We start from the raw sequence: 26,539 nt of genomic DNA, 5'->3' as shown, positions 1-26,539 counted from the left end.
TGAATGCTCCTGTGTTGGATAAAAGCTCCTTGGTTCTTATCAACAATTTGGGGTAGCACCTCAGCCAATCTAGCACACAACAACTTGGAAATAACCTTGTAGATTACATTGCAACAAGCAATGGGACGTAATTGCATCACATTCTGTGGTCTATCACATTTGGGAATCAGAGTAAGACTGGTAGCATTCAATTGTTTTAAGAATTTCCCATGATTAAAGAAATCTTGTACAGCTACAATAACTTCCTTTCCTACCTCTCCCCAAGCATCTTTAAATAATCTACTGCTGTATCCATCAGGCCCTGGGGACTTTATGTCAGGTATGCTAAAAACTGCCTCTTTCACTTCTTCCCCAGTGACAGGTCTTAGCAAGACAGCATGATGTTCCTCATTGCATCTAGGACCCTGATCAACAATCTTCTTATGAATCCTCTTTGTCATTTGGCTTGAGCCTAGCAGGTGTTGATAGTAATCTAGAAAAGCAATTTTGACTTGTTCAGGGGTGTCACATAACTTCCCATTCTTGTCTTCAATCATGATCACCTTATTTTGATTTCTTCTCTTCTTTATAGAGTTATGAAAAGAAGCACTATTAGAGTCCCTCATCCTTAATCCAAACACTCTTTGCCTCTTGATAGAGAAAACTATCCCTATTTAAGCTCCTGAGAAGCCTCATACTCCTGTTGTATCAAAGCCAGGTTAGTAGGATCCTGCCCCAGTTGCTTCTGTAACCCCTCCACTTTCTTCTGAAGAATGCTAGTATTTTGTTCAATGTCACTAAAACCATCCCTATTCAATTCAAGCAATTCAGGCTTTAAGCACTTTAATTTGTTAACCAGTCTGTACATAGGAGAACCCCAGATGTTTTGAAGCCAAACCTGCCTTACTATATTTAAGAAATCCTTTGAACTGCCCCACATATTAAAATACTTGAAACTGTTTTTGCCTTTCATTCTTTGATTACTCCCAATCAAGCAAGGTGAGTGGTCAAAATAACCTTCTGGAAGGAAGTGGGTGTACAGATCAGGGAAATGGTCACACCATTCTTTGTTGACAAGAAATCTATCAAGTCTACTATAGATTCTCTCCTCTAGCCTTTGTTTATTGTTCCAAGTATATAGAGACCCTATAGCAGCTATGTCCACTACCTCACAGTCCTCCATACACCCCCTGAAAGGGTCCATTTCAGCAGCTGTAGCATTCCCTCTAATCCTCTCATTTACAGACATAACACAGTTAAAGTCACCTGCTATGGCCCATGGTTCATGAACCTGACCTGTAATCTTTCTTAAATGTTCCCATAGAGGAGCCCTCTCATGAATCCCATTAAAAGCATAGACCACTGTCAAGTAAAAAACTTCTTTATCCAGCAAAGAATCAATCTTGATATGAACATACTGAGCATTGTATTCAATGAAATGTACTCTGAACATTCTAGGTTTCCACAGGATCCATATTCTACCTCCATTGTGATAGCCATTGTTAGTAGATATGCACCACTCAGAGTGAAAATTATTAGCTACTTTATTATAAAATCTACTCTTTGTTTTTGTTTCCAAAAGACCAAATAAACCAACTCCCTTATTTTGTAAGAAAAAATTAATATGTTTTTGCTTACCTACTCTATTCAATCCTCTAATATTCCAGAACCCTATACTATCCATTCAAAACATTCTGAGGAGACAAATTTCCATTACCTTGAGCCTCATTTTCCTTAGACAGTGAAGAAAGAATCTCCTTGTAGGAATGTGCTCCAAATTCAGTATTACTATATCCCTCTGCTTCTGGCCTTCTACTCAAAATTGTTAGCCTTTTAGTAGTTGTTCTGGGTATGGGCGTGGTCACTGAAGCAGCTCTACCTGGTGTCTGAATAGTCCCATTCACTACAGAGGGGGGAGGGTCCATATTAACCACAGGCACAGTTTGCTTTGGCCTCCAAACCTTCTTAACCACCACTGTCTTCACCTTATTTTGCTCTCCTCTTTTGCATTGTTCCATATCATGCCCCATTCCCTGACACTTAATGTGACACCCCATACTCCGAGTGCCTTACCAGGACCACTTAGGTATAAAGATGTCACTATCTCGGTTTCCCGAGGCAATGATAATCAAAAGACAATAAAGAAACAACATTTAAATAGTATAAAGTTTAGTGAATACAATCCAAAACCAACTGATAAAAATACGGTTACATGTTCTTAAACCAACTGATGATCAACTAAATAAAATGTCTGACAAACTATCAAGCTACAACGGAAGACTCTATCATCTCATGGTGACTCATCTCAGCTAGCCCATATGTCTCGACTCATACCTGCTCAACAACTGCTCACCATCCCCGCATGGATCACCACATTTTTTCAAAACAAAGACGGGGTCAGTACTAATCACACAATCAAATATATAATCACTATAAGACAGAAACCAACACATCTCAACCGTCACATAACCCAAACTCCATAATCACTCCTCATCACTGACTACACACTAAAGTGTGTAGTCCTGCCAGAGTACCCGTCGCAACAGGTTACTCCACTCCGTTAGTGGGGGACCGCAGCCGTTCCAACCTAAGCCCCGCTCATACCATAGAGTGCATAACCCAAATACATTAATGTGCACATCCCTTCTGTGGCGGATTCCACAGAAGGCGAATAATGGGCGTGAAGCCACTTCCGTAAGTGACCCCACTCAGCCAGCGACGCACCCCGAATACCACAGACAGATACAAATAATTACAACTATCAACAGTAACCAATTCCAACAACCGTCACAATACGAATACGATATTATACAACAATCACAACCAACAACCAACACATTATGTGACTAATACTGAGTAGGGAAACCCTACCTGGAATGCAACACACCCAGACGATCTCAACAGCTGTATCAAAAAGCCTCCTCTACGAATCCTCCTCCTAACATATCATCACATAATCACTAACCATACAAAACTAACACAAATCCCCAATCCCCCAAATTAGGGTTTAAACAAACTTGATTAAATAATATAAAATCGGTACGTAGATCTTACCCTCGACGCAAGAATCACAAAGATGTAAAGAACGATGAAATCCGACCTCTCAAGCTCCGGGATTTGTAAATAACACGGATGAATGCGAAGAACGTAACTTAAATCTCTTTTTAATGTAGTTAGGTTTGTAAAAGTGTATTATGAAGATGACGGGATGATTTAAATACTAATCCGTGTTATTAACAAAACCCGACAAAACATCACCCGTAAACCGAGCTACTCGATTGAGTAGCTGACGTACTCGATCGAGTGCCACTTACTCGATCGAGTACCCAGGATGCTCGATCGAGTACCCTACAGGCAAAATACTTTTCTAAAAACCAAAACACCCTTACTCGACAGAGTAAGGCCCACTCGATAGAGTACCCAGAGGCTCATAAAACCGTAGTATTACAGTCTTCCCTCCTTAAAAAGAACTTCGTCCCCGAAGTTCAAACCACAACAAAACAAAACATGCCACCACACTCCCGACACAACAACCAAAACAATACTCAACATAAAAACATGCTACGAACCAAACTAAACCCGACTCAAACCAAACTCAACCCGACTCAAACCACTACAAAACATACCGACACAACACAAAAAGGGTGTAAAAACTCTTTGCGATCATCTCCTACCCTCCTAAAAGAAACAAGGTTACGTCCCCGTAACCATACATACCTGATCAAAAAGGAAAGGGTAACGCTCTCTCATGGCCTCCTCTGCCTCCCATGTAGCTTCCTCTACCTCATGATTAGACTAAAGGATCTTAAGAAAAACTGTCTCACCATCCTAGTCTTCCTAACCTTCCGGTCAAGAATCTGCTTAGGCACCTCAAGATAAGACAAGGACTCATCTAGCTCTATGCTCTCTGACTCTAACACATGTGACGGATCACTCACATACTTGCGCAACTGAGATAAATGAAACACGTTATGTACCCTATTCAAAGAACACGGTAAAGCCAAACGATAAGCAACCTCTCCAACCCGGTCTAGGATTTCATATGGCCCTATGAACTTCTGACTCAGCTTGCCTTTCTTTCCAAATCTCATAACCCCACGCATAGGAGACACCTTTAGAAGAACCTTATCCCCAACCTGAAACTCGATATCCCGGCGATGTAGATCTGCATAACTCTTTTGCCTATCCTGAGCTGCTCTCATCCTTTCCCTGATCATCTTTATCTGCTTAACCATCTCATGTACCATCTCTAGTCCTAAAACCACTGCGTCTGCACTGTCGTCCCAACAAATCGGACTCCTACATCTCCTCCCATATAAGGCCTCAAATGGCGCCATGCCAATACTAGTGTGATAGCCATTGTTATAAGAAAACTCAATCAAATCCAACCTCTGTTCCCAGCTACCACCAAAATACATCACACAAGCTCGTAACATAGCCTAAAGAGTCTTGATTGTTCTCTCGGTCTGTCCGTCTAATGCAGGATGAAATGATGTACTCATCTTCAACGTTGTTCCCAAAGATTCCTGCAACTCTTTCCAAAACCTTGAGATAAACCTTGCATCTCTGTGAGATACTATGTCTTTAGGCACCCCATGTAACCTTAACACATGCTTCCGATAGGCCATAGCTAATTGTGCCTTAGTCCATGTATCTTTCATTGGCATAAAATGAGCTGACTTGGTCAGTCGATCCACTATAACCCATATCATGTTGTTACCCTGCTGACTCCTTGGCAATTCCACGATAAAATCCATAGAGATGGATTCCCACTTCTACTCAGGTACCTCAAGAGATTGAATCTTACCTTGTGGTCGTCGTTGTTCCCCTTTAACTCTCCGACATGTCAAACAACGGGCCACAAACTCAGCTGTTTCTTTCTTCATCCCAAGCCACGAGAACGTCTTCTTTAAGTCCTTGTACAGCTTGTAACCACCTGGATGTACCGAATATGGTGTACAACGTGCCTTTGTCATGATTGTCTTTTTCAGCTCCTCATCATTAGGGACACACCACCTCCCATCAAACCTCAAACTACCGTCTGTATGAATAGAGAATCTAGACACTCTCCCTTTCTCTACTCCAGGTCTCCACTCTACCATCTTAGGATCCAACACCTGTTTACCTCGAATATCATCATATAGATTAGGCTGCGCTGTCAAATCTCCCAAGGCATCCCCTCTCTGCATCATATGTATCCCAAACCTCCCAACCTCATCTCTCAACCTCATCAAAGATATAGCTGTGCACAAGGAATGTACACTCTTCTGCTCAAAACATCTGCAACCACATTGGCTTTCCCTTTATAGTAGATAATATCCATGTCATAATTGCCAATCAACTCCATCCACCTCCTCTGTCTCATGTTCAACGACTCCTTTTGAGTGAAGATGTACTTGAGACTCTTGTGATCTGAGAATACCTTAAATTAAAGGTCGCCCTATAAAGGTAATGTCTCCAAATCTTGAGAGCAAACACCACTGCACCCAACTCTAGATCGTGTGTAGGATAATTCTCCTCATAAGGTTTCAATTGCCTAGAAGCATAGGCAATGACTTTACCGTTCTGCATCAACACACACCCCAACCCATTCTTCGAGGCATCTGTATAAACCTCAAAGTTCTTACTCCCTTCAGGCAATGCTAGGATAGGAGCAGTGGTCAAACGCTCCTTTAATGTTTGGAACGCCATCTCACAACTCTCATCCCAACGAAACCTTTTCTCTTTCCTCATCAAAGCCGTCATAGGTCTAGCAATGTTGGAGAAATCCTTCACTAACCGTCTGTAGTATCCAGCTAAACCTAAGAAACTCCGAATCTCAGCTACATTCTTCGGTGCTTCCCACTTGGTAACTGCCTCAATCTTTGCCGGATCCATAGCTACCCCATCCTTAGAGAACACATGTCCCAGAAAAGCAACTTTCTCTAACCAGAACTCACACTTGGACAGCTTAGCATACAACTCATGCTCCCTTAAGGTCTGCAACACAATCCTCAGATGTTCCTCATGTCCCTCCTTAGTCTTGGAGTAGACTAAGATGTCATCGATGAAAACCACCACAAACTTGTCCAGAAACTGACTGAAAACTCTATTCATCAAATCCATAAACACAGCCGGTGCATTAGATAACCCAAAAGGCATCACCACATACTCATAATGCCCATACTCCTAGTGCCTTACCAGGACCACTCAGGTATAAAGATGTCACCATCTCGGTTTCCCGAGGCAGTGATAATCAAAAGACAATAAAGAAACAACATTTAAATAGTATAAAGTTTAGTGAATACAATCCAAAACCAACTGATAAAAATATGGTTACATGTTCTTAAACCCACTGATGATCAACTAAATAAAATGTTTGACAAACTATCAAGCTACAGCGGAAGACTCTATCATCTCGTGGTGACTCATCCCAGCTAGCCCATATGTCTCGACTCATACCTGCTCAACAACTGCTCACCATCCCCGCATGGATCACCACGCTTTTTCAAAACAAAGACGGGTCGACTAATCACACAATCAAATATATAATCACTATAAGACAGAAACCAACACATCTCAACCGTCACATAACCCAAACTCCATAATCACTCCTCGTCACTGACTACACACTAAAGTGTGTAGTCCTGCCAAAATACCCATCGCAACAGGTTACTCCACTCCGCCAGTGGGGGACCGCAGCCGTTCCCACCTAAGCCCCGCTCATACCATAGAGCGCATAACCCAAATCCATTAATGTGCACATCCCTTCTGTGGCGCGGGTTCCACAGAAGGCGAATAATGGGCATGAAGCCACTCCTGCAAGTGACCCCACTCAGCCAGCGATGCACCCCGAATACCACAGATAGATACAAACAATTACAACTATCAACAGTAACCAATTCCAACAACCGTCACAATACGAATACGATATTATACAACAATCACAACCAACAACCAACACATTATGTGACTAATACTGAGTAGGGAAACCCTACCTGGAATGTAACACACACAGACGATCTCAACAGCTGTATCAAAAAGCCTCCTCTATGAATCCTTCTCCTAACATATCATCACATAATCACTAACCATACAAAACTAACACAAATCCCCAATCCCCCAAATTAGGGTTTAAACAAACTTGATTAAATAATATAAAATCGGTACGTAGATCTTACCCTCGACGCAAGGATCACAAATATGTAAAGAACGATGAAATCCGACCTCTCAAGCTCCGGGATTTGTCAATAACACGGATGAATGCGAAGAATGTAACTTAAATCTCTTTTCAATGTAGTTAGGTTTGTAAAAGTGTATTATGAAGATGACTGGATGATTTAAATACTAATCCGTGTTATTAACAAAACCCGACAAAACATCACCCGTAAACCGAGCTACTCGATCGAGTAGCTGACGTACTTGATCGAGTGCCACTTACTCGATCGAGTACCCAGGATGCTCGATCGAGTACCCTATTAGCAGAATACTTTTCTAAAAACCAAAACACCCTTACTCGACAGAGTAAGGACCACTCGATAGAGTACCCAGAGGCTCATAAAACCGTAGTATTACACTTGGTGCATTTCACAGGTCTCCATTCATACTCTATATCTACCTGAACCACCTTCCCATTTTCATCTTTGAACGAGAGTTTGTGTGGGAGCTTCTGATCCACCATCATTTCCACCATAACTCTAGTAAATCCCAACCTCGTCCTTTCTTCTGTAGCCTGATCATTCTTAACATATTTTCCTACCAAGCTCGAGATCTTGGGCAAGCTTTTTCCCCATAATTTTAAAGGTAGATTATGCAGTCTAATCTAAGCAAGCACTGACTTCATGTCCTCTTTTGTCATTTCCAAGTCTTTATTCCATGCTTTGACTATCATAGGCTTGTTATCAAAAAGAAAGTCCCCTGCTTGCCGTACTTTATCTCTCATCTCCATGGTTCTAAACCTTACAAGAAACACACTAGTTGGCATAAATGATATCTTATCAATGTTGTATTTTGTCCAGATACGCCTAATGAAGCCCTCAATTACCTCCCATGGAGGATTGGCACCTAGGATATAGCACAACACCGCCTGATTCCAATAAGCAACCTCCTCCTCCACGTCCTTAGACTGAATTTGGAGTAATTCATCATCCTCTGTTTTAGCATCATCTTCCTCAGATGTCAAGTTCTCCTCAGTGTCCTTCACTATATATTCTTCCTCGTCATTGTCTGTCTCATCCTCATCAATGTCTGTGTCTTCCTCACTTTCAGTTTCAACAACTAATTCAGGAACTCCTACCAATTCATTAACATTCTTCATCTTTCCTCCTTCTTCTCCATCTGGTCCATTCCGGTTAGATTTAGGGCATGTTTCAATACGGTTTTCCTCTACAGACTCTGTCTCTTTATCTGAGTTTTTGCTGGATGTGTCATTATGAGTAGCATGAATGCTTCCTTCTCGCAAGGTCATCTCTCGTTGTCGCTGAAGATTTGATTTCCTAGCCATAGGCGCGGAAATCAAGGTCAAAACTCGTCTTCTCTCTCTACGCAGTCATAACTATCATCTTCCCACAAATAAACCACCACAAACATCACCAAATACACCAATTATAACACCCCAAATGGCGGCTCTAAGAGATCACAATGTACCAAACCCGGACGACTCTTCTTCACCAATCAGTTTCGGTATCTTGGCTCCAAACAACTTTGAGATACATCCCGCACAATTTGGGTTGATCGAGAGGGATAGTTTCCATGGAAATGTCGACGAAGATGCCCATGCACGTTTTCGCAAATTCAACGGTAAGGTAGCCATAATGAAGAAGAATGGAGTCCCCGAAGACACATTGAGACTCATGGTTTTTCCCTTCACCTTAAAGGACAAGGCGGATAGGTGGTTAAATGTCCAACTACCGGACACCTTTACTACATGGGATTCTCTAGCCAAGGCATTCCTTGCCAAGTACTAACCCTTTTCAAAGACCGCAATACTTCGCAATGAAATCACAACGTTCCAACAAGAATACGGGGAGTCCTTGGGTGAAGCATGGGATAGATTCTAAGATTTGATTGCTCGTCGTCCTCACTATGGAATACCGGCTTGGTATATCACTCAAACATTCTTCCAAACACTATTGCCAAGAACGAAAGAAATGGTGAATGCTTTCGCAGGAGGTGGCTTTGACCACCTTGGGGATGCCGAGGCACCGCTTTAATCAAGAAAATGGTGGACTCTGAAGCAAACTACGGCACAAGAGTGAATATCTTGAGAAGAAGCAAGCCCCCTCCCGAGTTCTTAGTGAATATGGAGACTAATGCCAAACTTAATATGATCAGCAAGAAACTTGAGGAGTTGAGTAGGAAGCAAGTGAACCAAGTTGAAGTGATGCAAATACCTTCATGTGAGGCATGTTGAGGGGTTGGACACACCTATGATACATGTGACAACAAACTCTAGAACAACTTTGAGGGGAACAATGTACAAGGTGTAAATGCTTTCCAAGCATTTAACGACTTATCAAACTGCCCACCAAGGCCTCCATTCAACAACAATCAATGGAACAACAACAACCAAGGGTATAACAACAATCAATGGAACAACAATGACCAATGGAACCAAGGGTACAACCAAGGGCAAAATCAAGATTTTAACAACCACCACCAAGGGAACAATCAAGGATATCAAATTCAAAATCAAGGACACGGCCAAGGATACAATAATAATCAAAGGTACCAAGGGCAAAATCAAGGATACAACCAAGGGTACAAAAGGAATAACCAAGAAAACCAACAATGGAACAACAACCAAGGATACCACCAACAAGGGAACAACAAAACTTCTAACTCTAGGGATCAAGGATATGGCTTCTCTCTTACACTTACCAACCAACCTTTCAATCAAGAGCTTCCACCTCAAGCAAGTAATTCCATGGATGATGCTAAATATGACAACTTGGTTAAGATGATAGGAGATTTGGCAAATTCAACCCAACAAGGCATGAATAACCTATCCGCTTCTCAAAGAAACCTTGAAGCTCAAGTGGCTTCTCAAGCTCTTGCTAAGCCCATAAGGCCACCGGGTGGATTGTTAGGACAAGGGCAAAATCCAAGGGATCCAATGAAAACAAGGGAAGTGAATTCAATTATGTTGGGACTTGAAGTGGAAGAAGAAGGACCTTATGCATCACCAAATCAATAAGAGTCATCAAATGCAACACCTCATGTTATGGCTAAGGAGAATGCTAGCCCAAGCCCAATGATGTCAACAATTCTCAACATTGACAATGAACCCAAAGGAAAGAGCATAGAATATGACTTTGTACTTGAACAAATTATGACGGTTCTTGATGAAAATATAGAAGTTGAAGCCAACCCGGAAAAAGGAGAGATGATAATGACAATACCTACCACTCCCAAAGTTGGTGAACCGAGGAAGTGTGAGATTGATGAAGAATTTGTGCTTGAAGAGATAATGGAAGCACCAAATGTGAGCGTAGAAGTTAAGACCAACCCGGAAAAAGAAGAACTGGTTATATTAGAGGAGAGCTCCTTAGAAGAAAATGATTGTAACTTGGTGAGTGAGGCAATTCTTGAGGAACCCATGATTACACCAAAGGCTCCATATGTGCCACATCTACTTTTTTCTCCAAAGGAGAAGGTGGCCAATGAAGACTCGCGATGCAAAAAAGTCATGAACTTGGTGGAAAAAATGGAACCCACACTTCTATCCACGGAAGAGAAGTCTCACTACACCAACTTCCTAGCGGAAGTTATCTCAAAGCAAAGGAGTTTCAATGACCATGAGCTTGTTGCCTCAACGAAGAGTGTAGCTTGGTCATATCAAGCAAAATGCTTATCAAGCTCGGCAACCCTAGAATCTTCTCAATCATATGTAACGTTAGGAACCAAAAAATTAATAATGCCATGTGTGATTTAGAGGCAAGTGTGAGCGTCATTTCACTTGCCATTGTGAAGCGACTTGAAATTAAAAGCTTATCTCACACTTCTATAACCATCAAGCTTGCCGATGAGACGATTAAATCTCCAATTGGAGGCCTTAGGGACATGGTGGTTAAGGTGGGAAATATATCTATTCTCACCGACTTTGTGGTGGTGGACATCCCCATGGGCAAAAGCTCCCACATAATACTTGGTAGATCATTCTTGGCTACGGGAGGAGCTATCATCAATGTTGAAAAGGGGAGGTTGTCCTTTAATGTTGGAGATGAGATCGTTGAATTCAAGTTACCGGATTAATTGAGAAAGCCAATAGTTAATGCCATGTTCAATATTGAGATGCTTGACTACTTCCTAGCCCAAGACACCCCAAAGAAGATTGATGAAAAAGGGAAAAGTGAAATGTTGATGGTAGAATATGAGAAAGGTAAAGAGGAGTTGAAGCTTGAGGTTCGAGAAGATCACCCTAATGTCTTCCCTCCCGAATTTGATTTCATCACAAATACATCTCCAAAAACAAAACCAAGAATCGATAAGAAGAAACCAAAGAGATGGAAAAACAAATTAAAAGGGAAAGGGAAAGTTGACCACAAACTTGAAAAGGAAATAGCTCTTGTCCATGACAAGACGAAATTTGAAGGAGAAATTGCCCGGAAATGGTCGTAAGTGCACCATGCCATAAGCGGTGTACATGAAGTGTTGTCAAATCTTGGAAGCTCTTGTACCATAGGAAAGAACAAAGTTGGTAAGGGGATAGTGGGATTCCTAGATGGTGATCCCGGTTGATTGAAGCATCCTTGGAATGAAGAGGTTTGGTGGAGTTCCCAAAGAACCACCACATTGTATATACTCTTCCCTTGCTTTAATTGCATTTTCGTTGCATTTACATTTAGTGACATGATCCGAATAGGAGTTAATTTAAATTAGCTCTCCAACCAACCGAATCATGCATTCATTTAGTTAGCCATGCATTAGTTTAGTGAGCATTTGTAATATATGTTAAAATCCCATTGCAATTAGCTTACTTGCATTCATATAGTTTAGCTTGCATCGTAATTCAATTGTGCATTTAGATTAAAGCGTGCATTGCATCCTTTTAAACCAAAAATCCAAAAAAAATTGAAAAACAAAAACCTTCCAAAAATATGTTTTCGATTCTATTTTCTCTCATATGTTAATAAATAAGTGTAGGGAGGAAATGCCCATATTTAAAAACACCAAAAATATGCATTTAATTTTCAAAAAGCCAAAAATACAAAAATATGCCTTTATTTTAAAAAAATCAAAAATCCAAAAACATGTCTTTTTTTTTTTGAAAATTGAAAATACAAAAATATGTTCTTTATTTTTCCAATTTTCTCCCTACATTAGTCCCATCGAGAACGATGAGAATCTTACGTGTGGAGAGGGAAAGATCCACTTTGTAGATATTTGTATATATTTGTAAATATTAAAAAAAAATCACAAAAACCCTAAAAATTGAAATAATTTCAAAAATATTGCATTGTATATATGTTTGTCTAACAAATGGCATAGGCACACTCAGAGCATTGGAGACATTAAGAGACTAGATGACTGCTTGGTATAATCATTCCAATCTCTGCTCCTTTACCTTTCCTTTTCTTTTGTATATATTCATATGGAGGAGGTCGGGCTATGTTGATGAGGGTGTTCCTTTTTGGTACTTGTAGTTGTGTGTTGATGATGTGCTGTTAGGCTTAGCATCTTGTTCCATATTTAGTTCGTAATTGTTGCACGTAGTTTTTAGAGCATTTTCATAACTTGCATATTTGTTTTAGTTGCATTCATATCATATGCATTGAGTTTGTAAATATTTGCATAAAATGGGTCTAGGAAGGGATTATAGTAACTCAATGATGAAACTCGTCTCAATTGTGTCTTTCCCCTCCCAATGGCTTGGACCTTTCTGACTACCCCGAAGCAAACACCCGGGAAATGGGGCATGACCAAGAGAGCTTGACCACCTTGTGAGACCAAGTTGACCATAGACTAGACCTAGGTTTCGACATAGCTACATATTTGGTGAGGTTTAGACCCTCCTTAGGCTGTTACATTCAATGCCGACCTCATCAGGATTGTGAGTAGGCCTCCTTGCATGGCATGTCATATCACTACGCACAAGTGTGGCATCCATTCTATTCCTTAGACCATGAGATGCTTATTTTTATGTACATAATTTGAAACATATCATTGCATACATTTTAGCCTCACAAAGCCAAATTTCCTTTGTTCCGACCCTTTAGATTAGGACCACTATTGTGTAACCCCTTTGAGCCTTAGACTTTCCTTTTTGGTATACCTATTATACTAGCTACATCCCAAAAATAACCGATCTTGATTAAGAAAGTTGTCTATGAGTTTGTGGTAATATGAAGAAGGGGATTTGAGTCTTGGTTTAATGGATTTTGTGCACAATCCATTTGAGTTGAAATTTTGGTTTCTAATTTGGCATATTACTTAAATAAGAGGTTTTTGAAAAAAGTAAAGAAAAAGAAAAATAAAGCAAAAAATTTGAAAGGAACAAAAAAAAGTTGGTATATATATATATATATATATATATATATATATATATATATATATATATATATATATATATATATATATATATATATATATTGAATCGGATCTGTACGAACCAAATTATGGTGCGAACCGTACGAACTCCCTATTATCTCTTCAAAAAAGAAATTAAGTCACTGGCTCCTCATTTTATCCTCCGTCAAAACACAAACCATATCTCATTTCTCTCCCAAAACACAAACACATCTCCCTGCAACCAACTTACATCTCCGGTGATATCTCCAGCGACGGCGACGACTCCGGCAACCTGATCTTCACCATCAATCTTCCCATCTCATCGTTTTTTCTCTTACCTTTTGTCTTCCGTTGCACACTTCCACCGACAATGTCAAAAATCGTCTACGACGACCACCATACTCGCCGATAAATCATTTATTGATTCATCATTTATGTAGATCTTATGTTTTGATATTAGATCTAATGGTTTTAAACTTAATAGCACTGTGAATTGGCGTCTCTTTATGATAGTAATATAGAGGTCGGCGATGGAGGTGATGTCGCTGTCCCCATTTGGTCGTGGTTGGGTTTTGTTGTTATTGGCGGTGGTGGGGAGAGGGTGTAGTGTTAGACAGAAGTCGTGGGTTGTTGTCTTCTCCGGCTATTGGTGGCTCACTCCATTTTCTTGTCGAGCAGATCTAGCTTTTGGAAAAGAAGAAAGATCAACGTTTGACCCAAAGAGGGGACTAGCTCAATTGCAGATGACTGCGATAGAACAAGGAAGCCTGGCTTGTCCACTGGATTTCGGCATCAAACCAGGAGAAGAAAATGCAAGCCCTGCAGAGCTGCTCTACTTACGGTTCTTATATAGCTATATCTTCCCCACTTATCGGAGAAAGTACAGCACAATGCTACCGTAGAATGAAGGTTCTGAACTTTTATAAGAATATTACTTCATTTTGTTAGTCAAGCAGTTTTATAAGTAGATCTGAAACGGTTTCTTATTGTTTTATGAGATTCTGAGCTAATATACTGAGTTTGGTTTCTGATCGACTGTGTTTGAAGATCCGGGTACTCGCAGTACAGCAACATCAAACATTTAGTTCTGTTATCGAAATCAGAATGCATAAGCAGTTGTAATGTCCAAAAAGCATACAACAGTATAGTCTGATTGGCATGATGGTGTTGGGTTAGGTGGCATAATGGTGTTGGGTGAGGTGGCGTGATCGTGTTGTAATTGGTGGTAGTGGTTGTGGCGGCGGTGGTGATGGCGGAGGCAGGGTGGTGGTTTTGGCGGTGGTGATGGCAGAGGCAGGGTGATGGTTGTGGCGGTGGAGGTAGCGGGGAGTGCAGTAGTGATAGTGTTTGGGGTGGATACGTGTATGAATACTACTAGTTACGTATATGAATACTACTGGATACACGTACAATATGCCTATCTGGAAATATTGACATGTGTATCTGGCAGTACTGATATGTGTATCTAGGATTATTGACATGTGTATCTGGCAGTACTGATATGCGTATACGGGAGTATTTGACATGTGTATCTGACAATACTGATATGTGTATCCACAAATAGTATAAAATGTATCTTGGAGTTAGTCCCAAAAAAAATTAGTATTTAAAAAGGATAAAAGTGCATCTAAAATTTTAGTGTGGAAAAAGTGTATCTAGCTTTGTTATAAAATGTATCTGAATTAAGGAGTGTATAATAATAAAATGTATCTGGAAGAAAAAAAAAGTCAAAATAAGCTAGTTCGTACGGTTCGTACCGTAACTCAGTTCATACCTGAACCCGCCCCTATATATATATATATATATGTGTGTGTGTGTGTGTGTGTGTGTGTGTGTGTGTGTGTGTGTGTGTGTGTGTGTGTGTGTGTATGTATATAGATTTGGGATCCAGTGAGAACCACCTACATAATGAGACTCGTGAGAACTCTACCTTACGGATATTTTTTCTAAAAAAATAATGACATATTTGGATTCGGCATAGAATTTTATGGCTAGATAACATATTTCTTGGTCCAAAAAGTATAAATTATTGACAGAAATCGAGACGAGAAACATTTTATTAATTTTCATGCACCTATTACTCATTTTCATGTATCTAACAATTTTCATGCACCTAGAACTCGTTTTCGTGCACCTAGAGCCTGATATTTTCATGCACCTAGTAATCATTTTCATGCATGTAACAATTTTCATGCACCTAGTATTCGTTTTCATGGATCTATAGCTATTTTAGTATACGTAGTTGTACTTTCGTACACTAAGTTTATATTTTGTTAATAAAATAAAAAAAAATTGTTTACCTATACTCAAAATGTGTTTGAATAAACTAAACAAAAGGTAAATAATCCATCAAAACTTTCAGAACAAGAATTGATGATGATTTAGTAAGGGTTCTCACGGTTCTCATTATGTTAGTGGTTCTCACCGGATCCTGACCCTATATATATATATATATATATATATATATATATATATATATATATATATGGGAATGAGATCATGTGAGTATGAGTCATATAATTGAGGATTGAGGATTAATAACAACCATCAGATCTAAGAAACAATTGGCTGAGATGTGCGCGGAATAGTAAGGGTATATTCGTCATTTTACAATTTGATATATATACTCTAATAGCCAGCTAGCCATTCATTCATTCATTTATTCTTTTTCAATCACTTTCTCTCTCTACTCTTTCTCTTTCTACGCGCTGTTGTTCCTCCGCCGACCTAATTGTTCGCCATCAACTTTTTCCCTCTCATACAAGCTATACAATTTGATTTTCTCTTCATTGCTTCTAGCAATTGAATTGTCAGGTATGATTCACTCTCCTTTTTATTAGAAATTTTAATTTTGTTATTGTTTTTATTTGAATTATATGCACTTACACTACTACAGATACAGCCTATAACAACGGGTAAAAACCGTTGTAAAATAAAAAAGCGGACGTTGTTAAAGCGGCCGTTGTAGAAGGTATTTACAACGGTTTGCTTATTTAGTGGAACCGTTGTCTAAATTATTCACAACGGTTAAAAGCCGTTATTATTGGATGCTCTCCGTTGTGGAAAGTGTTTCAAAATTTTGGAGGGAATTATATAACAACGGTTGTCGTATGTATAACCGTTGTTGTAACTTTCCCTCCAAAATTATGAAGTCTTTTGACAACGGGTTTATGTTACATACCCGTTGTTGAAATTGTTAGTAACAACGGTTCTTTGTTTAATACCCGTTGTTGTAATTTTACCTCCAAAATTGTGAATACTTTTAACAACGGTTCTTTGATTAAAACCTGTTGTTGAATATTATGCGCGGGTATTTGTAAATGTCATTCACAACGGTGTTAGTTTTATTAACCGTTGTTAAAGGTATTCACGAACGGTTTTTTTTAGTAACCGTTTTTATTACGTACACCTAATGTTCTGAAAAATTAAATTTGTTTCATGCCATTCAAAAACCTGCATATATCATGACACCATATACCAAAGACCAAAGATAAATCATAGTGGGTTCATCGAACTCAATAGATTCAATTCAACCACAACAATGAAAGATCATATATATATATATATATATATATATATATATATATATATATATATATATATATATATATATATATATATATATATATATAATTACAAGGAGTTGAATTTACATGAACTAATTAATCATTCCCTAACTTCAACAAAAAAATTACTACTATAGTATCATGCATTTCTATCTATATATATTCTAAGACGTAGTTGCCCCACATGTCTCTTACCTCGTCTATATCTATACTTGAGTATTGCTCAATCTGTTGTGACTGGTTGATTACATACTGCGGAAAAAACAAAGAGAATACATTATGGTATATATAGCAGCAAGCAAGACAACATTAGCAACATCATGGTATATATAGCGGACAATTGCAAGACAACATTAGCTCTAATTTAAAAAAGTAATAAACACATGTTTAAATTATTACTAACCCTTTCTGGAATAACGAGATATCTTCACCTAATAATCTCCAACATGAACCGACAAGCGTAGTATCCACATTGTATGCTATCCGGCTGGCGAGGGACCTATTATTACATAAAAAAAAACAGACGAGAGAAGGCTCACATCAGAATCTTGAACTTTAGGTATTGTATTAGTATTAAACACAGATTTTGCACTTAATGTTATTGTATTTGAGCACGTACCCCTGTTATCGTAATAAAATCAGGGCCAACATCAGAATCGTTCGTGGGTTGATCCTCCTCGTTTGCTCTTTTCTTCTTAAAGGCCCTTTTTTTAAAAAATAAAAAAGGAGGCAGAAACTAATTTTTTTAGGGGCAAAAATATGAACGAGCTTTTTTCTATAAATAAAAATTGAAAATGTTATTATAAATAAATCAGTATTATAAACTTACATTTTAATCAAGTGCTTAAAAGTCTCGCTTGGTTGATGATGTAAAGAGTCCAACCAGAAAACTTTTTTCTTTGTCGGCATGATGGCTGCTAGCACCCAATGAGTCCTACATCAAGAGACATCATCATTATTAACAAGTACATATATTAGTTATGAAAATGCAATTGTAGGGGAAACGTAATATTAATTTGTTTATTACCCTTTTTCATTATAAGCGCCAAAAATCAGCTTCTTGGTTGTCATCAATTCTTTGAGCAATATAATCTACCCGTTGTTCGAACGAGAAATCCGGAATAAATAAAGATAAAACATAGGGGCACGAGAATCGTATTGATCGGATGGAATATTCTTCTCGGGGATCACTCTCAATTGCAATATCCTACATTATTACGGTATTAATTCCGGTATTTAAAACACTATCTACCTAGTAGTCAGAATATTAGACTATGAAATTATTTATTAAGAAACTTACTTCATCCAAACAAATATGTGTGCTATATCAATTTGGTCTAGTCCAGCCCATACGGCTAGCAGATCCCATGATATAAGCGCTTGGCGCTCAGCCCCTAGAATATCCTCCTCGAGCGGAATAATTATCAGTTGCTCGGAGGCTATGCGATGGCTTGACCTCCTCATACTGATCTCATCATCGTCCCCGTTCTTACTTTTGCATGTAATCCTTCCCTTTATATTTTGTGGAGTTTATACTCCTAACTTTCACGGCCGGGAAAGAATGAGTCTTTGATGTGGTGCTACTACCACCAGCCTACACATGTAGAATAGATAATTAAAATAATAAAAAATCCAAAGGTAACATATCCTAGTTGGAGTAATAAAAATAAAAGCGTACTTAATTAAATACCTCGTCAACCTGCTCTTTCAATGATGAGGTAGTAGTAGCGAGTAAGACCTGGGACTTAGGCTTATCAGTATTTTTGGTCCCCTACACAAAATTACCATGCTTTTTATAAATACAGACAAAATATAAATAAAAGGGCGAGGTTAATTTTTAAAAAAATGGAGAAGTTAATTAAATACATACCTCATCAAGTTGTTGTGAAGTCGAGTTCGTTGGCATGTCTGTGGACTTAGGCTTATCCGCCAAAGCCGCCTTTTTTGTTCCCTACAAAAAAAAATAACATATAAATTTAACATATAAAAACATTCAACAATTAAAAATGTAACACATATATATATATATAAAGGTATTTCTTCTAACCCCAATCGCTTTCCATTTGCTCGGGGGAGGCGGCGGAGATATCTTCGCCAAGTAGATGTGAGTATCAGGCCATTGGATGAAACTTCCAAGCGCATCTCCCAGAATGGTAATGTCGTCACGAATCGGGACAGGAAGCGGTGGAAATTTTTCATGGCCTGGATTGACCGTAGTTATCTCTACTATTCTATGATTCGGCAAAAGTTTTTCGCCATGAACTACGGTTTCATTTCGCAGATTTTGTTTTCTACGAGACCCCGCCAACACGCACGGGTGGCTTTTCGATTCTATTAGGGTCAGCAAGAATAGCTGGCCTCTTGTTTACTGCTTTGAAGAATATACACATACATACATTATTATATCTTTGCAAAAACGCTTCAAAGATTCAAAAGATTTTGCAAAAACGCTTTTCGTCTCGGGCCGATTTTTGCACAAACTTCAAAGCATTCATATAAATTTAACTAATTAAACACTTCATGCATACCTTACTGAAAACAGGAACCGACTTGAAGGGGATGTATCTTTGTTTTCCATCAGCCGTCTTCTCATCAAGTTGCATCTCCTTTTCAGACCCATTATTTACCTAATAAAATTAACCAATTCAATGGCACCATGTCGAGGAAGTTGGCGGTGAAACACACCCCGATCTTACCCAAAAAAAAAAAAAAAAAAAAAAAATAAGGAAGTATATTAGGTACCTGATCGGCTTTAGTTGTTACAACTTCAGAAGCATTATTAGGTACCGATCTTCTGAATCTCGTTGACCGATACTTCCTTCTCATGTATTGCCAAGGTAGTAGCGGCCTCTTCACCAATCTGTTGTACCTTATTATTACCCCCTTTAGAAATGACATCCTCCATCATCTTCACTTCTTCTTCGGAAAGCTTACCTCCAAAGATTCAGCTTTAGTAGTACGGATGCCATTAATCAAGTCGCTTGCCAAGAATGTAATGTGTCGGCAATTTTTATCCCAACAATAACATGTGAATTGAACTTAAATGAAAATAATAGAATAAATGTTACCATGTCGGCGTTCTCGAGACTTAGTCTTCCTTTTCTTCTTTATCTGGGCAGTTTTCCCATAATATTTCGTTACTCCAACCTGTAACGGGACGCCCCTCAAACGACCTGGATGTTCGGGTCGGCCGATCGCTCTAGCAAGAACGTCATTACGACCCTTTGGGAGTGAATTTCCCTTCTTCTACCTCTTTCAATACGTTATCCTATAATATATTAAATAAACTTCAAATTATATTTGTGACTAAAATAATAAAGTTAGTAATGAACTCGTCTTAATAAAATAATGCTTACTATGTTGGCCAAAACTTCCTCATCGTATTTGTCATGCGGCAATAGGGATCCTTTAGGCGTGTGCCCATGTTTATAAGTTACATGTCGATCCACCTCTTTCACTCCCTTTGCCAACTACACATTAACATGGTAACATTTATACACGTAAATGTGTATCAATGCAAGTCCAAGTGTGATTAAAAAAATAAAGTCTCACAGGGCAATAATGCATGCTACTTACGAGGTCCTCTTCTATCTTTCAGAATCGCCTCGAGAACCATAGAATTTCCCCTTCTTGCATGAAATGTTAGCACGATTTCTTTTGCTAACGGCCTTCAAATAATTATATAAAAGCGCAAGTAGATGAGATAATAAAAAGATTATATAAAGGACTCATTAATTAAAAAATGATAGGTAAATCGTTAAAAGGCGAGGATATTTAACCGAAACTTCTCAGTAGTTCTCATCTTTTTGAAAAGATCCCATTCTTCCTGCTTGATGGTGGGACACTTGTTTTCCGGTGGGCTCTTACGCATCTCCCCGTTGCCTTGTCCACATACAACCAATCCCTAGCAACGCCACACTTCCACGCTGTGGACATCCGCCTTATGCATTAAATACTCATCATGGCTTATATCGGGTATAATAAAGCCTTCCTTTATACGAGCCAAGTATAACTCCGCCAATTTTGGATTCAAAGTTCTAACATCATCTAAATGGATAGGCACAAACTGTCTTGTGCAAGCACCAATCCAACTGGAGAAAAGACCCGCATTTGGACCAAAGAGGGAAACCCTTCTCACTCCATGTTATTTCGAGCGGTGTTTAGCGGCTATAGCCGCAAGGACTCTCTTGCACTTCGTAGCACCCTCTCACCAGGCTTATTATCACCAGGCTCATTATTCTTTTGACTTCTTTTACGTTTTTCACCCATGATAATCCTAAAACCCAAATATGAATGATATAGCTGGAAATGAACAACTTAACAACGTACATGCAGAGTATTATCTAAAACCCTAAACCCTAATAGGAATGAAAATTTAAAACAACAGATTGAGCTTCTAAAATCCTAAACCCTGATAAGAGGAGTAAAGTAGATGATGCGGGATGATAAAGATAACAAAGAAAACGAAAAACAAACAGATGCATGAAAAAAGAAACAAGATGATCGTCTTAAAACCCTAATGACGAAACACAAAATTAAAGTGAACATACCTGTTGATGATGATGATAAAGAGAACGAGCGGGATGATAAGGGAAGGCAACGGAATCGGGCTTTGGAAATCGGGCGACGGCGGCGACGAGAATGTAAAAAGCGAGGAAGAGAGAAGAATTAACACAGGATACCAACGGTTGGAGTAATAATGTTGTGTGTGTTTGTGTATGGCATGCTGGATGGGTTTCTATATTAGTTTTTTTATTAAGACAAACTATTAACAACGGGTGCTCAAAACAAAACCGTTGTTGTATGTTAATAACAACGGGTCAATAAAAGTCAACCGTTGTCAAAAGTTTATTACAACGGGTAAAATATACCCGTCGTAATATATTTTCACCAAATTTGCGCCAAAATGAAATATGTCAAAAAAAATAATTGACAACGGGTAGAGGTACTACACCCGTTGTTGAAAGTATTAACAACGGGTAATTTAAATATAACCGTTGTTATTGTTGAACCTCTTTTTTTTAAAAATTATCGTAATTCCATTACACCAAACTGTAATAATACATCGCAACATTATTCAGCAATTTCAACACCAGCATCCACATCTAATAATAAGATCAAGAAAATAAGACAACTTACACCAAAGATGCATGCATACCGTGTCCGATGAACTATCTCGGGATCGGGGACGTTTCTTGGATGTCATAGTTTCTTCGTTAACCCAAATACCTTCACCATGGTCATCACGCATATAGATGCTTTCGGTGTCCTCATGATCAGTGTCAACATCGTCGAAATAAGATACGGTGGTAGATCGATCCATTCCCTCAAAAACGACATCCTGATCATCATCATCATTATCGGATGGACTACTCCTTCTTTTCCTTATAGACAGTACAACAGACCACTTCTTATCCATAGGATCGGTGACATAGAACACTTGTTTAGCTTGGGATGCCATTATGAAAGGATCATCCTTATTATTGCCAACCTTACCCAGATTGACCAACGTAAATCCCATCTTATCCTTTCGGACACAATGGATGTTGTTATCAACCCAGTTACATCGAAACAAAGGCATTGTGAAATCAATGTAATCTAGTACCAATATTTCTTGAATAACACCATAATAAAGGCATTTTCCCCAAATAGGCTTTTTATCTTTTGAAGTAGCAAAGTGCATTGCCTCAAATTCAGAACTCGCACCACTATTTTGCATTGTGCTCACCTCATCTTGCTCGCGGGTGTAAAAAGTATATCCATTAATGGCAAAACTGTTGTAAAAGGTGACCACGACATTTGGACCTAAACCAAGACGTAGTAACCTAGGAGAGATGTCATCACCGGTTTGATCGATAATCGTAAGACAATATTCCTAAACCACTCGGAAACGTCTTCGTATGCTCGTTCGCAATTCACTTCTCGGTCTTGTTTTGGTGATCGTATTTGAGCTCATCTTTGTGTTGTTGAATATAAGGTTGCACCTCATCTTCGTTGTTTAGCACATACATGTGTGCTAAATGCAACATTTCACGTGTCACAATTTTTTCAACCCGGCCCCTAATACCTTTTTCGGTCATCCAGTCACTATGACGATTCTTAGGAACGCCAATCAACTCCTCAGGGGAGAGATGAGCGTAACAATATGAAAGAGCTTCGTCTAAAATAGCGCGTTCAGCAATACAACCTTCCGGACGATACCGATTAGATGTATAGTCCTTGTAGACTTTCATCAATCTTTCGAAAGGATCCTGGTATCTCAAGTACACGGGCCCAAGGTACAAAATCTCCCTAACCAAGTGAATGGTCAGATGAATCATGATAGTGAAGAAAGAGGGTGGAAAATACATTTCCAACTGACAAAGAGAGGTTACAACGAGGTCCTGCAATGAATCCGCGTCATCGGGATCGATGACTTTCTCGCATATGGACTGGAAGAAGAGACAGAATCTAGTTATAGCATATCTTACCTTTTCAGGTAAAATGGAACGAATAGCCACAGGTAGTAATTGTTGCATCAAAGTGTGACAATCATGTGACTTTAACCCGGTGAGTTTTAGGTCTTGCATCGACACTAGGCTTTTGATGTTCGACGAATAACCATGTGGCACTTTAATTCCATTCAAGCATGCACAGAACTCTTTTCTCTCATTCCGTGAAAGGGTAAAAAGTGGCGGTAAAAATGTACGATTACCTCTCTTCGTGGTGCCAACTCTAGCCTAATACCCATCATTTTCATATCTTCTTTAGCTGCGGCGTTATCCTTTGTTTTACCAGGAACATTCAGAAGGGTATTGATAATATTATCACGGACATTTTTCTCAATGTGCATGAAATCGAGGCAATGCCTGACCTCCAGGTCAGGCCAATATGGAAGTTTATCAAAAAATATGGATCTTTTCTTATACCCACGAGTAGACAATTTAGAGCCGCTCTTCTTCCCATAATCTATCTCAATATGCTTTACTTTATGATAAACTTCATGCCCACTCAAAATTCTAGGAGGTTGACGAAGTTCTTGTCTTCCATTGAATGCTTTCTGCATCTTGCGATAACAATGGTCATGAGACAAGAACCTCCTATTTCCCATATACACATACTTACGAGAAGACTTCAAGTATTCAGACTCGATATCCTCCCCACACAATGGACAAGCCTCTTTCCCATGAACTGTGTGCCCAGAAAGGTCGCCATAAGCCGGATAGTCAGATATTGTACACAATAACATCGCTCTCAAATTGAAAGTTTCGTTCTTATATGCATCAAATACTTCTATCCCACTATCCCACAACAATCGCAAATCATCTAGAAGAGGTTCCAAATATACATCTATATCATTTCCCGGGTTGTTTAGGGCCTAGGAAATTAACAACGACAACATCAAATACTTTCTTTTCATGCACACATATGGAGGTAAGTTATAAATAGCCAACACTACTGGCCAAGTACTATGTTGGCTACTCATGCTTCCGTGTGGGTTCATTCCATCAGTGGATAGCGCTAGCAGTAAGTTTCTAGGTTCATTGCCGAACTCGGGATACTTAGCGTCGAACGATTTCCATTGCTTACCATCTGCCGGGTGTCTTAGCTTTCCATCATTTATTCTTCCTGTTTCATGCCAAGTTAACATTTTTGCATCATCGGGATTCGCATAAATCCTTATGACTCTTGGTATCAATGGAAAATACCACAACACCTTAGCCGGGATCCCTTCCTTATCCTTATAACGCCACTCCAAACATTTAGGGCAATTGGTTAAGTTTTGATATAATTTCCGATACAATATGCAATCATTTGGACATGCATGTATTTTCTCATATTTCATACCCACTCCTCTTATTAGTTTTTTCGCCTCATATGTCTTAACAGGTAGAACATTACCATCAGGAAGCAACTCCTTTATCAAGGCTAAAAAACTAGTGAAACACGTGTCACTCACCCCATTTGCCCCCTTGATATTATACAACTTCACCACAGCCGACATTTTTGTGAACTTACAACAGGATAAAGAGGTGCTTGAGACTCACACAACTTCTCATACATGTTGTTAAGGTCATCCCAATTACTAGTGTCATCACCTACATCTTCAAAAGCAATGGACTCATCATCATTCTCTTCATTATCTATAGACCCAACATTCAACTTCTCTACTTCCAACTCTTCCAACTCAAAAACTCGGCATACTCGGGATCATCGTTAGCCTTTCGTGTACCTCAACATCATCTTCTTCAGAGTTATTCTCTTCCTCTAATGATTCCCCATGAAAAATCCAAAGTGTATAGGATCAACTAAATCTCCACTTTTCTAGGTGTATTTTAACGTCCGGAAAAGCCATATAGCTAATATTACCACATCTTTCACAAGGACATGCAATACTAGAAGAACCTTTCAAATTGTTCGAAACGAATTCATAAAATTCAGCTAAACCATCCTTGTAGGTGCGGTCACTCATATTTGCATCAATCATCCAAGTTCGAGTCATTATTCTACATTCGTAATAATAGGCAACTAATTCAGAAAATACAATAATAGGCAAACAAATAAACGAAATTCAGGAAAGCAATTAAGCTAAATTATCAACAAATTAGATAATAACCCAAAAAATCCTATATCTAGTTATAATAAGCGTTGCTAAGAAACATATATATACCTGATTGATAAACACGCGCGATGAGGGAGAGAAGACGTGACAACAGTGACGGAGATGAAGACAGAGAGACGATCAGGGAGGAATGGAGGATGATATAGTAGCAGTATTAGCTTGTGTTTGTGTTTGTAGCGTATAGCAGAATAAAGCAATATGTTGTTCTTAAGATTTTCATAATATTAATAACAACGGTTATTGAGTCTACAACCGTTGTTAAAACGTATTAAAAACGGGTTCTAATATAACCGTTGTGATTACTTTTCACTAATTTGGCGCCAAACCATTAACAACGGTTAAAATTTAACCGTTGTTATTAGTTTTTTCATTAACAACGGTTGTTTAAGTATGACCCGTTGTTAAAACTAATAACAACGGTTAACAACACATAACCGTTGTCATTAAGTTTGGTAAAATTCGCGGAATAAATTCTACAACGTGTTTTGATGATTTTCGTGAATAAGCGTTGTTAAAGGGCCGTTGTGGTTGCCTGTATTTGTAGTAGTGTTAAGTATGTTTTGATCATCATTATTTTCTTTTTTAATTGATCTATTTTTATCAACTTTTTCGTTTTAATTGATTGATGTACTTTTATCATCTCATTTTGTTTTAATTAGTGTCTTTATATGATCTATTTTTCTATGATTTAAACATAACTATTATATTTTTTGTTTTAATTGATCCTATATTCTTTTAATTGATATATTCTTATCATCTTGTTTAATATTTATTTTTTGTTCTTCTATTTCTCTTTGTATATTCACTATATTTAACATTATTTTCTTCGGATTTGTGTTTTAATCAAGTTTTCATTCTAGTATTTCGTTTTTTGGTAAACAATATCACATGATTGTTTTAACAG

At 38.6% G+C, this 26,539-nt stretch overlaps 1 protein-coding gene and 1 non-coding gene across 2 annotated transcripts; both read right to left on the bottom strand.

Moving 5' to 3' along the window:
* Positions 1–649: 649 nt before the first annotated feature.
* Positions 650–1,479, bottom strand: LOC141632141 (uncharacterized). Its single transcript, XM_074444716.1, has 2 exons — positions 1,398–1,479; positions 650–1,341 (listed from the first exon to the last, which is right to left on the bottom strand). The coding sequence occupies exons 1-2, from the start codon at positions 1,477–1,479 to the stop codon at positions 650–652; spliced, it is 774 nt and encodes a 257-aa protein (XP_074300817.1).
* Positions 1,480–8,942: 7,463 nt separating this feature from the next.
* LOC141635774 (small nucleolar RNA R71) lies at positions 8,943–9,049 on the bottom strand. The gene has a single exon (XR_012540435.1). It is a non-coding gene; the product is annotated as a small nucleolar RNA R71 (small nucleolar RNA).
* Between the last annotated feature and the right edge of the window lie 17,490 nt (positions 9,050–26,539).

The sequence above is a fragment of the Silene latifolia genome, chromosome Y (genome assembly GCF_048544455.1).
Source record: "Silene latifolia isolate original U9 population chromosome Y, ASM4854445v1, whole genome shotgun sequence".
Classification (NCBI taxonomy): Eukaryota; Viridiplantae; Streptophyta; class Magnoliopsida; order Caryophyllales; family Caryophyllaceae; genus Silene; species Silene latifolia.
The sequence above is the reverse complement of the archived record's forward strand: the minus strand, read 5'-3'. Positions and strand labels throughout refer to the sequence as shown.

Excerpts from the sequence above, each read along its gene's own strand:
- LOC141632141 (XM_074444716.1), bottom strand. The coding sequence starts at position 1,479 with ATGGCTATCACAATGGAGGTAGAATATGGATCCTGTGGAAACCTAGAA. Across the intron at positions 1,342-1,397 it reads TTCATTGAATACAATGCTCA|TGGTCTATGCTTTTAATGGG; the intron begins GTATGTTCATAT and ends TTTACTTGACAG.